The sequence below is a fragment of the Podarcis bocagei genome (genome assembly GCF_964188305.1).
Source record: "Podarcis bocagei genome assembly, chromosome: 17".
NCBI classification, from domain to species: Eukaryota; Metazoa; Chordata; class Lepidosauria; order Squamata; family Lacertidae; genus Podarcis; species Podarcis bocagei.
The window spans coordinates 2,671,059-2,683,973 of NC_138143.1; the positions used below are offsets into that span (position 1 = coordinate 2,671,059).

General features: G+C 48.3%; 1 protein-coding gene across 11 annotated transcripts in view; it reads right to left on the reverse strand.

The window, feature by feature from the left end:
- The window catches only part of IQSEC2 (IQ motif and Sec7 domain ArfGEF 2), a 168,143-nt gene that overhangs the window by 20,270 nt on the left and 134,958 nt on the right, over nt 1-12,915 (reverse strand). For all 11 annotated transcript variants that reach the window (XM_081177322.1, XM_081177325.1, XM_081177331.1 and 8 more), the window contains 4 exons: nt 9,612-9,906; nt 8,596-8,994; nt 6,001-6,875; nt 977-1,138 (listed from right to left, as the gene is read on the reverse strand). In XM_081177322.1, the coding sequence (XP_081033448.1) occupies nt 977-1,138; nt 6,001-6,875; nt 8,596-8,994; nt 9,612-9,906 (1,731 nt within the window). The remainder of the gene's footprint in view (nt 1-976; nt 1,139-6,000; nt 6,876-8,595; nt 8,995-9,611; nt 9,907-12,915) is intronic.

A 12,915-nucleotide genomic window follows, 5' to 3' on the forward strand; every position in this document is an offset into this window, starting at 1 on the left:
GGCGGCGAGCGAGCTCCCTCCCACATCCCATCGCCGCTCGCTTCGGCCGGCCTACTGGGCTGTCGCAGGCGGAAGGCCTGCGCATGCGCGAGGTTTTCGCGCCTTCGGGATTCCCTTCACGCCTTCCTCCTCCCGGGTCCTTGAGAGCGCGGGAAGCGGCAGCGCGAGACCGGCGTTGAGCCTGGTAGGTATTGCGCTTGCCAAGGCAGTCATTTGGGAAATGAAAACTTGCAAAGCAAGCAACCAGTTCAATCTGAAGTACGTGTATGCTTAATATCCTGTATCTGAAACCTGTTCTGCCCCCTCCCCCACACTTGGTGCCATTTTCATCTACACATGCAGCAGAGTAAGTTGACCCAGAATAGTACCAATCCAGATGGCAGATGGGAGAATGACAGTGCTGAATGCTTTCCCATGTAGAACAGTCCCTGCAAATAAAAACCTAGCATATTTGGAAGAGAGATGCTAGCCTAACCATTACCTTCTATGCTGTTACTATTTTTTTATTTTTTTTTACATAAGTAAAAAGTGACCTTTCCCCATCTGGCATGATACAAGCCCATTCTTACAACTCAGAATTTTTTCGACTATTTCAGCTACATATGTAGAATATGCCTTCATTGATTCCTATTAAAGAGAGTTACTTTATATATAGTCAATATAGGCACAGAGTTAATTTTTTAAACATTTTCTAATGGTGGTGTGCCTCGAGATTTTTTTCATGAAACAAGTGTGCCTTTGCCCAAAAAAGGTTGGGAAACACTGATCTAGGGATTCCTGTCCCAAACCCTGGAGCACCATTGCTAGAGAGATGGCTTATGACTTTGTGTAAGGTAGCTTACGGTGTTTCTACTACTTCTCTCTCTTTTAAAAATGTAACAACAGTAAGTACTGTGAGCCTTGGGGAACAGGATGAGCTATAAAAGTTAAAACCGTGGGGAGGGGGAGGGGGAAGGAAACAAGCAGAACTCCTTACTCCAGTACGTCCCGGTTGAACTGCTTTTGCCGGTTGCCAAGAAATTCACCAATCATCTGCCGGCTCAGCCCTTTCCGCTCCAGGATAAAGCGCGCCACGCCAACCGGTGTATCTGACAGGAAGCCTCTCTCAATCAAATACTGGATTCCCTTCTCTGGTTTCCTGCCGGTGGGATGAGAAGGAGCCTTTATGCACACCTGGAACCATTTTCACCTGGAGCCCACTTCCCCCAGCTCAGTTATACAGGGCAGAACACCTATTTCATCATCATCACCATCATAGTTTATATAGCGCCCTATACCTGAAGGTCTCAGGGCAATTCACAGAAAAGATCACAACATATATAATCAGAATAAAAACAACAACCCAATAACCCCCCCCCCCCCGAAAAGAGCCACATTTTAAAAAGGTATAGGATGTCAAACTGATCAACCAGAGGCCTGGTTAAAAAGGAACATTTTTGCCTAGCGCCTAAAGGTGTGTAATGAAGGAGCCAGGCGAACTTCCCTGGGGAGAGCATTCCACAGACGGGGAACCACTACAGAGAAGGCCCCGTTCTCATGTTGCCACCCTCTGGACCTCTTGAGGAAGAGTCACACAAAGGAGAGCCTCAGAAGAAGATATCCGGGTCCGGGTGGGGTGGGGGAGCTTTCCCAGGGCACCTAAACACACATGTTCCAGGCAGAGGACAGGACTGCAGAAAGGACCCGGCCTGGTATGGTTTCTATATGCGCTTATCTGGAGTGGGGTGAGGACGGAAACAGGTGAGGGAAGACGACTAAATTACCTAATGTGTTTACTGTATTTACTGCTTTTAGTCAACGGCTTTTGCAGACTACTTCATGGCTCTTTTCTCCATTTGATTCCATTTCAGCCTTCACATTGCCATTTGGTTATGTGCACAAGCCCAAGGCTGGTATAAGTTAAACGATGGCTATTATAAATGACCCAGTAAATACATCTGCAAACTAGGCTGGCGCAAGCTGTTTCCTTGTTCCAAGAGACAGCACCACAAAATCTGAGAGATGCAGCCCAGGGTTCTTACTGATGTTGCAAAAAATTATGGGAAGCAACTCTCAGGTGGTCTTCTGCTTCACTAGCACCCTTAAATACATCTCGCCCTGCTCCCAAGGATAAGGACAGAATGCATGGTGTTAATTAGGTTTTACTCAGAGTAGACATATGGAAATTGACAGACCTAAATGAGTTATCTTCTTTAATTTCAGTGGGTCTATGCTGAATGAAACTTAGTTGAATACCAGGAAATGTGTTCTCGCTTAATTGAACAGCTGATACGCAAGTATCAAGGAAACCACATTGTGAAGACAATGGTTACATTTGCACTCCCTTGACAGGAGCTGTTTGTTCCAGGGTCAATGCAGGTAAGAAACATTTGCAGCAGCAGACACCCCAGATTGCTGGAAGAGGCTAACATCACATTCCTACAGCAAGTTGCCCCATGGCCAAGACATGGTAATGGATAATCACTGGGGGGACCACTTAGCTCAAACAGTGGAGCATGCAGCTTTGAACACCACTTGGCTTGGTGGAAAACTATGCCCCTTTTCCTTCCACCTTGCATAGACCAAGAGGCTCCAAGTTTGAGTCCTTGCTGATCCTGATAACTGGGCTGCCATTTCTACAGACCATGGCTAACTCCTACCATGGAGTCACATAATGCTCCCCTTTTCCTTAATGAAAATGTTCAACCCAATCCCCCACAGGGGAGGAAGGAGACTGAACGTAATTTAGTTGATTTGGGGCACTAACTTTGCCTCTGGCAGCAAAAGGGTGAAAAGGCTAAGGCCAACTTTGGTGCAGGGGTGGGTGCAAATTAAGTAAGTCACAAAGTTGGTCTTAAAAACTCTCAACTGGCTGGGACCTGGTCTACAGATGCAGCAGAATGAGGCGATAGACTAGACTGTACTACATACAGTCTTTAGGAGGTATATATAGGAGGTACCATTTTTGAATGTTTCCTCATGAAACACACATAATTTCTCTTTAAGTAAACAAGAACCATTTTCAGGGAGTTTTAACAGAGAATTGGATGTAGGCAATACTGTTCCCCATCAACCATGTCTCCCCACACCCCAATAAATATGGAAAAGAGGCAAAAAGAGGTCATGGGGCCTGTTTGTGTTTGTGTGTTGGGATACAACTTAACATCTGGGTCCCAAAGAGAAAAGTTTTTCTCAGCCTCATTTTGGTTTACCAGTATTTCCCAAATAGCATAAGCAATGAGGGAAGTGTTAATTATGAGGTATTGATACGGCACAAAAGTTGCTCTAGGTGTGCTGGAGAGCAGATGCCCCCGCTGGATGATATTGGACCACGGTGCAGATCTCTCCAGAAATGAGCACCTGCAATGGCAAGTCCCATGAAGCAAGCTCTGGCACTCATGCCAACGCAGCAAATTCTGAGCCATGATTAAAAGCCGCCAAGTGGGAGGCGGCAACTGGATTTGACTTGACAGGGCAGTCACATGAGAAGTTCCTGCTCATTACAATGGGGCTCCCAGCAGAGAACGCCCTGATGGACAGCAATCTACCTCGACTAATGGGGGAGGGGGTGTTACCATTCTGGGTTTTCTGTTCCCAGTACCAAAACATATTGAGTGGGCCTCATTCTAATCCCTCTTCTGCCAGGCAAACCATCTGCAAATGAGCAGGGTTTGTCTCCCAGGGAGGGAGGGTACGCAGCTCCCTCAGCTTGGCACTTTGCCCCAAGGATTCAACGTGAGTCATGACTCCAGCTGGTTAATATGTTGTGATGGCTGCCTCCCAGCCCTCAAGAGCCTGCCTCCTGCCAGTGGAACAGATGCTGTCTTGCTCAGTAGCAATTAAATTACCAAGAGCAACAGGAAGCCAAGATCTGAGCCTTCCCCGCCCCCTTCCTTGGCCCAGAAGACCAGTGTGAACTGCAGGGAGTTATCAACCAGTTGGGATAGGTGGAAGGGAAGTGGGCTAGGACCAAGGGGGGCACAGGCAGGCTATTAGGCTGCCCCCTTGCTACTGGCTGTGTTACAAGTGCCTTTAATAACAGCCTGACATGCAGAAATTTAAGCATGTGGAAGTTTCCCCCATCACTTAGTTCCATGACAAGAGGTGGGGAAAGTTTCACCTGCTTACCTTTCTGCATGTCAGCCTGTTATTTGGTGGAGCACCTCTGCCCAGCACTGTGAGATCAACAGGAGGGGTCCCTGCTTGCAGCTCCACCACGGAGTGCAGTTCAGTGTGGAGACCTGCAGCAAGGCCTTCTCTATGGTGGCACCTCAGTTATGGAACTCCCTCCCAACCTTAGAAGCAACAATGGCTCCAGCCTTTCTTGTGCCTTTGAAGGCAATGTTTACTTTTATTCTTTCTTCCACATTAATTGTCATCATTTAATTACTGGTGTTTAAACTGCATTATTATGATGGGGCATTTTAAAAATATTGTTTTGTTAATAAATGGAAACCAATTTGTGCGGAAAACCAGTATATAAAAGCTTTAAGGTGAATAAATAAAGGCACAGAAACATGGCCAATAAAAAAGGAGGGTAATGCTAGGCAGAAATAGACAAAATGGAGCAAAAGCTGTAGCCTTCCTGAGGGATGAGGCGTCACGGGGAGGTGGCTCATAGTTACAATGTAAGATTTTTGCAAAACGGGAATTTCAACAGGATTTCAGCACCTGAACTTCCCAGTCTCTAAACTGACCCCAAATTTTCTGCCTGGGCCTCTCTACCAATATCCAAGCACCTGGCCTGGCAGTCCAAAAGTCAGCAGCAACTAATCAGTCTCTCTCCTCCTCCAACTGCCTGTTTCTGCCAAATATTGTTTGGGTTCAGCCTGTTAGCTGAGCCTGGAAGGAGAGGAGACAGCACACAAAGAGAAACCGTCCTCCGTTAGAGGAACAGTGCCATCTTGATGCTTGTACATTGTGGTTGCCCAGCAATTTCATCGAAGTTATTATTGTCAAGTCCATGCACACTGTTCTCCTCAAACATCCAAATTCTGCAAGCAGGAAACCCCAAACCACATGACCAATAGGAGTTATTCAGTGTGAGCCTATCTGTTCACATTTGCATCTTAAGTTTCTTCCGATTATTATTTTGGCAAAACACAAAAAGGGGAAGCCAGAGGGGAAGGGGTGGAACAAAAACCATGGCAACTAGGAAGTACTGAGAAATTGTTGATGCCCCACAGTAAATGATGTGCTTGAGCAACCCCACAACCCCCCCCCCCGGGTGAAACAGAATATCCAGAGATCTGGCCATTTCCCCTGCTGCCTGGCTGTATGCCCTGCTTGCTCAGGGTGGGGGTCAGCTCAGGGGAAGAGATGTTCATGAGGGAAAGGGCTATCAATGGCTACTAGTCACGGTGGCTTTGTTCTACCTCAACTGTCAGAGGCAACAAGCCTCCGAATATCAGTTGCTGGGAATCACAAGTGGGGAGAAAGCACTGTTGACGACAGGTCCTGCTTGCAAGCTGCCCACAGGCCACTTTGGGTACAGGCATCATCCCTCCACTTGCACGCATTCTACTCATGTTTGACTGCATATACCTGCAGCACCGGGGGGGGGGGGATAAATAGAAAAATACCAGGAATGGCGGAAAAGAGCTGGAGAGTCCTCGTGGCTCTTGAGGAGACCCTCCCAGGAGCCTGAAGAGGATGTCTGTGAAGGCAGAGGAAGCCCCAGAGAGACCGGAGGCACAGAAGGGTTTTGCTTAGGCTGCTCCGCCTGCCCGCCTAACAGCTGACGTGCGGGGTAGTACCACCGCCGCCGCCGCTTTCCCTCATGCTTTCTCTCATGTCCTCCAGCTGGCCTCAGACCTTCAACTCTAGTTGAAGAGAGAGTTGTGTGGAAAGAGTGTGGGAGACAGAGCTGTACAGCAGGGGGAAATAGGCCCAACAGAGCCTTCTCCATAATAAGCCCACTGCTTCCTTGTAAGGCCCAACGCTTCCCTCCAAAATGGCTACCCTTCTACTACTGAAACTTCCATGGGCACCTCCCCATGACTCCGCCCAAGCATCTCATACTTGTTGAAGAGATTGAGGCCAATGCGGTATTGGCGACGCTGCACAACATCGTTGTTGAAGGCAGGAGAGTCCCAGCTGTGCCGCGTCTCCCGCTGGTAGGTCTGTTTGCAGGGCCCCCCGGGAGCCGAGGAGGCAGCTGGGGCTGGCGGGGGAGGGTCGCGCAGGCTGTCGCGGGAGGAGGAGCCCGAGCTGCAGTTGATGGTCTCATTGGAGTTGGTGGTGCTGTTGAGGCTGTCGTTGTCCCCATCAGAGTTGTCTGGCGGTGGAGGTGGGGGCAGGCGCCCAGGGACTTGAGGGGGCGGTATTGGCAGAGGTGGGGGTGGCTGGTTTTGTTCCGGGTGATAATGCCGGTGTGGGTGTGGGGAACGGGTGGGTCCGCCAGCGTGCTTGAGGGTGCCATGGGGACTGCAACCATCTTGCTCAAATATGAGACCCCTATTGAGAGAACCTCTATCGGAGCGGTCGCTTAGATCCACTGAGCTGTCGCTGGGAGGCTCGATGGTGAGCAACGGGAGATGGGCCCCGCGTAGTCGATAGTCCCTGCATTCCATACAAGGCGTGCTGCGTCGGCTGCCACCGTTCTCGCGGCTGTCCTCTCGCTGTGGCCCACCCCAGTACTCTGGCCGTGGTGGTGGTGGGATTGGCACGGTGGTGGGCTCAGGTGGGTCAGTGCTGGGTGGGCGCTCCAGAGAGATGGGCGACGTGGGAGCGCCTTCATCCAGGTACAGCGTTACATCGCTGAACGAGGTGGCAGCACTGTCCCCCTGCTGCTCCTTGGACTCACTCTTTTCCAAGGAAGGTCCGCCAGCCCCTCCCTCCTGTCCCAGTGGATGGCAGTTCAGCGCTTCGTCAATCGACTCTGCCAAAGACTTCACCTGTTGGAAGGCACAGAAGGAAGTTAGCCAGGAGGGGTTATACTCAGGGCTTTGTAAGAAGAAAATGGGGGAGGGGAAGGAATGGAACCAAAAATTGTTGCATCAAGGAAACCCACCTTCTGTGCACTATACAAATTAAAAATCTATTAAAAAATCAAATCACACTTTGAATAATCTTTTACAAAGCATGCTACAATTGCAGGAGGCCAAGTGCAGTATTCTATCATCGCACGGGACATGTAGTATTGTAGAAAAATAGAAGTTTATCCATTTATCAAAATCAGTTAAAGACGACAAAGGAAACACAATACACAATTTCATATGCAGGCTGCAGTTTGGGGCTCTACCACGCCAGAACCTTTGAGCACGGCTGAGGGACTGCTTTCTATGCCATGGGAGGGAAAAGGAATTAAAATGTGGGTTCTACAGAAGTGTTTAATACAGCATCATATTATCCAGCAATGCTGGATAATGGCTTTGGCCATGAACCTACTATAATGTATAAAAGAAAAACAATATGCAAAGAAACCAATAATTAAAGTCCCTTCCCTTTTTCAGGGAACAGAAGCTAACTAAGAGGAAATTCTTCACTAATTCCCCCAGCTGTACTGAGATGCAAAAAGTGCAAGGAGGAGAGTTTTAATCGAAGGCAAATAGACCTGAGCATCCTTAATAGTTCTGTTCCATAGTGAACAGGCAAATGGTTAAATCATCCTCCAATACCAACACCATACCGCAAATCAGATCTAAAAAAAAAATGAAGGATATTGCAGAAAACATTGGGAAGCAACAGTATTACAGCAGAAAGAAAACACCAGCACAGAAAATGTAAGCGTTTAAATATTAGTTGCATCCTCTACCGATTTTGCATTGGGGTTTTTTCTTAGGATACCTTTTTGGAGTCAAAAGCAGGATACAAGACTTCCTAATAAAATTAACCCAAACTAGCAAGCGACCAAAGCCTGCTTTCAGAGTTACAATCCAAGAGAACCCAAGAAGTTCAGAGCAGCTTCACTCCTTACACACCCAGAATCCTCTTTTACCCCAAACATGCATTTGGGGACCCATTTCTTAATCTCTGCAGGGTGGCAGTTGTGACCAACCTTAGATCAGGCCACGACACATTAGTGGGTCCCGACCCAACAGTTGAAGACCAGTGGCTATACCACCTGCATGTCTTTCCTTGTATCTCTCTTTTTCCTTTCAATGAAATCTGAGAAGAGCTTTGGTTATGCCCTGATAAAAAAAAGGTACCCCCAGTGCTGGCACTCAGTGCGTTTGGAATTGTAGAGTTGGAAGGGACCCCAAGGGCCATCTAGTCCAGCCCCTGCAATGCAGGAAACTGAACTAAAGCATCAGTGGCCACCTCTGCACAAAAACCTCCAGTGAAGGAGAACCCACCACCTTCCAAGGGAGCCTGTCTCGCTGTCAAACAGAAAGTTTTCCCTGATGTTTAGTTAGAATCACCTTTCACGTAAATGGAAGCCACCAGATTTGTTTAAAACTTGCTATTATTGGATCCCGGGGAGCTGAATTCACAATGGTGGTAGGGCAACAGAGGGGATTTGTGAAGGGCTGAAGCAAGTCCATGGGGCAGGGAGGGGGGAGCTTGAGGTCATGACTAAGCAAAGGAACCAAGAGAACAGCCAAAGGGGTTGTTGAAAGGTCTTCACTGGGCAAAGGAAAAGGCAAGGGTGGCGTACAGTTTGGCATAGCCTACCTGCTTGGAGAAGGAGTCCTCTAGCTCAGTGATGTCATTGCAAAAGCCTCCAGAAGAGGAATGCAGGGAGCTGCCATCCAAGCCACCCCGACAGGAGCCACCATAGGGTAGGCCACGGTCCAGCAGATGTGGTCGAGCACCGGCCATGGTGCCCTCATCCAGTGAGGCTGGCTTGCCTTCAAAGTAAGGGGCAGTCTGGGCCTTGTCGAACTCCTCAAAGGAGTACTGCATTCGCATGTTGGAGAGGATAATGCGCCGGGACATGCGGCTCTCAGACGCCGAGCTTCGCAGACGCTCAAACTTCTTGTTCATGCGATACTGGCGAAAGGCTGTTTGGATGGTGCGAGCTGCTCGTCGGCTCAGGAAATAGCCCCCATACTTCCGCTCCAGCATCTCCACCTGCAGTAGGCAACAGAAGAACAGTGGTGGTGGTGGTGAGGGCAGGGATTTAGGCAAGGGAGTGGGGGAAATAATTTGGATTAAACAACGAGTTCTATGGAAAAGAGAGATGAGCAGCTTGGGAGAGACCTCATCAGCAAAGGAGGGGGCAGGATTCTGGAGGACCATGGGCAAGATGCCACAGCAAAGGACAGTGCTTTCACTTTCATCCCCTAGAACATATGAATCAGCCTCCTGCAGAGTCAGACTACTGGGCCATCTCTTGTCTAGGGATGGGGAACCTGTGGCCCTCCAGATATTGTTGGACTCCAAATCCAGCTGGCCCCAGCCAGCATGCCAATGGCCAGGGATAATGGGCGATATATTCCAGCAACACCTGGAGGCCTACGAGAAGAGCAAAGGCTTGCAATGGCCTCAACTTTCCTGACTGCCCTGTGCCAAGTGAGAATGGCAGTAGAAGCTGGTCTAGTTGGCCTCAGTAGGCCTCTGGCTCTCATTTCTGAAATCATCTGGCCCTAATCATGGAGACAAGTGGCACACATTAGATTGCCTTGGGCTTCTTGCTATAGATGGGGTTCCTGGCCTTATAAAATGTGCACGCTGAAGACACCGATTACCTTTTTGTCCTGGAGGTCCGTCGAGAGCTCATAGCTGTCTGACAGTGCCTTGGAACGCTTGCTCTCTTCCTCTTCCTGCTTTCTCAGCGCCACACTGGCTGGCTGCAGCCGAGCACGCTGAGCCCATGGGATGCCTGGTGATGGAGTGTGACAGACAGAGGAGGACGATGAAGAGGGTGCCAAATCGTAGTGCTCAATCTTGGTCACCTCAGGGGTACAACGATATGGAGGCTGACTGCCCAGGCTGTCCACTATAATAGTGCCTGCCTCACTTCCAGGCGGGTCTCCTTCCACGCTGAAGAAAAAAGGAAGAGAGATTCAACAAACACTGGGGAAGAAGAGAAGGGCCTAGGTAGGTTTCATCCGGGCCTCTGGATGCCTGGCTTTCTTCCTATATCCAAGGCCAACCTTACCAGGAGGCAGAGTGAGGCATCTGCTCAGACGGCAAATGCTGAGCCACCTAAGCCCGCTTGCTGCCTCCAGGTGCAGGGGAGAACGCTGCCCCACTGGCAGCATCCAAGTCAGATGCAAGTCAGTCTGGTTTTCTTTATATGCAGTGGTTGTTGGAGGGCAGGCAGGGCAGGGATGCCATCTTGTCTTTTGCCCCAGGCAGCCACATTTATCTGGCTGGCCCTGACCCTCCTCTGAAATGGCGACCTCTGTGGTGCCAGCCTGCAGCCCCGGCACTGTCAGAGAGAGAGAGGGAAGGTGGCAGTAGGAGTCCTGGCTGGTAGCTAGCTGCCCATTTAAAAAGGGAGCAGAGGAAGCAGAAAGGGAACTGTGCCATGGAATCGTGTAATATAGTTCCTTTCCTATTTTGCCTCAGATCCTTTTTTAAAATGGCATTATTTAAATGCTGTTGGCCGATCTGGTCTCTTATCAAAACCACCAAGTTGGATTTTAAAATGCATTTACTCCCCTCTGATTGCCCTTTAAAATCTGAACAGTAGCTCTGCACAGCAGTTTCACTGAGAGAGAGAGAGCCGGCAGCTCCAGGAGCCAACAAAGGCTCATCCCTGAGCTGCCGGGGGGGGGGGGGGGGCTTGACACACCAAGGTCAAGACTTGGCAGCTCCACTGACAAAGATTGGGGGGAAACACACCATAGTCACTGCACCCCATCTGCGGTTCTTTTGTCCCATTATCCTAAACTAGCCAATTCAATCAGCTGCCAATATTATCACCACTGTAGAAGTGCTGGTGGTGAAAGGGATGAACCTTTGCCTGCCAGCCACACAGTCATGTAATTTCCCTGATTGACAGAAAACATGCACCACGAAGCTGCTATTATCTCTGCTTGGGCACCAGGCCTATATTCTTTTCCTAGTGGGGCTAACAGCAGCTTCAGGGTGATTTAGATCCAGGAAGCAACATAAGGGGAAAGGGTTAAACACCCGCAGCATCACAGATCCAATCAAAGCTAGAGCCCCTCTACTACCCCAGGCTGCTTCTGACCTAAAGGGGGGGGGGGAGAATAGTCAGGTGATGCAATGTCTGATCTCCCATGTTGCATCTGTTTTTGTTCTGAGAAGCAGAAGTTGGCCATTTGGCTCCCAAGCAGTCTTCTTAAATGTTGGGAGCCTGATATATAAACTTTTATGGGATGGGTGAGTTCCCATTCTGAATTCTCCTGACACTGACCTTCTGCAGGAACTTAATCATAGGCACTACCCACTAGGTGCCCATAATGACATTTGTACAATCACATTCTAATAAATTTTTAAAATAGCATTGTTACCTGTGTTGCGTTGCAATAATCAAGATGGGTTGCTAACTCTAGTTCTGGGGAAGCTCATGGACCCCATCAGCTCACAATATAATCTTAGCTATAGGCAAATGTTCCAATGTGCTGCCTTGCCTATTTGGATGAAGGAGCTGGGAGTTCCATAGGCACCTGCATGTGTCTGTTCCATGAGGCACAGGCTGGACGGCACAAAGCAGATCCACGAGTGTGAAGCTCCACATGTGACGGGCCAAGTGCTAATGGCACCTCTAATATACAAATGGTAGGCAAGGCCAGGAAAGGGTGAGCACAGCAAGGGTGCCTAGCTCAATTTGGATCTCCCATCAAATAGTGATTCTGATAAGGCCACCTACACATTCACACAGTATATCTATAGAGCCACAATGAGAAAACAAGTACAAATGCTTTGAGTACTTTTTTTTAAAAAAATAGTACTTTGAGTACTACTACTTTTTAAATCCTTCCACTCCTTTAAAAAGGACTTTAGTTGGGTTGTTTGTTTTACATTGCAGAGCTTACACACATATTCTGTTTTAGAAGCAGGCATCCGTCTGGTGAAAATGCTCCTGCTCTAACATTGCATCTTCATTTTTAATTAACAAAGACTTGGGTGGTAAAGCACACACATATACACCCCGTTTAAGAAGCCATACCTGATCTAATAAAAAGCACACTTACTCAATTCTAAAACTCACGAACCACCAAACTGAGCACAGCCCACCAGCCACAAACAGTGACTTGTGAGGTTCTTATCAACTCCCTGCTTCTGCAGTCCCAGCAGGCAAACAACAAGTTGTTTTGAGTCTCTGGTGCGCTGCCATATAAGGCAATGGCTCACAGGTTATGTAGACCTCTCCAACACAGAGAAGATGCAAGAAGCATACTTTGTTCTTAGAAGATGCAGGAACATGTTGCAGTATCTTAGATGTGGCATCCTCTTCTGTGTGTCAGAAAGAAGGCGGAATGCCTCTTAACTTCAGCAAATGCAGAACTCTGTCGTGCTCTACGGCAATGATTTCAAACTTTTCACTGTTCAGGAACCCTGGAATCCTACTCCAGAATTCCAGCACACAGTAAAGGATTCTGGGAACAGCTATACCAATGGCTATACCAATACCCACACAAAGAAAGATGATGAGCATATCTCAGAAATCAAGCAAGCAATCTTTATTAAAAACCAGGTCAAAAACCAGACAGCAAAGTTAACAACAACAGCAGCAGCAGCAGCATCATATACCACACTCACATGAAGAAGTGGATATAATTAACTATTCCCTATAAGCTTATTTACACTAAAAATAACACTCCTTCAGCTAAAATCTGTATTCCATAGATTAAAATCAGCACTCACTCGCCAGTCATGACTGCCACCGCAGCCTGTCTTGTCCTCGTTGCCATAAAAAAGAATTTCGCAACAGGCCTAATGATATCCAGATATTTATCGACAAGAAGGTATTTAAGTTTCCTCTGAGCAGCCAGGTAATTTCTTTAACAATGGTAAAATTAGCTCTCTTCAGGTATCACAGTACAATGGGCAGTATAGAAGAACGTGAGAGCAAAA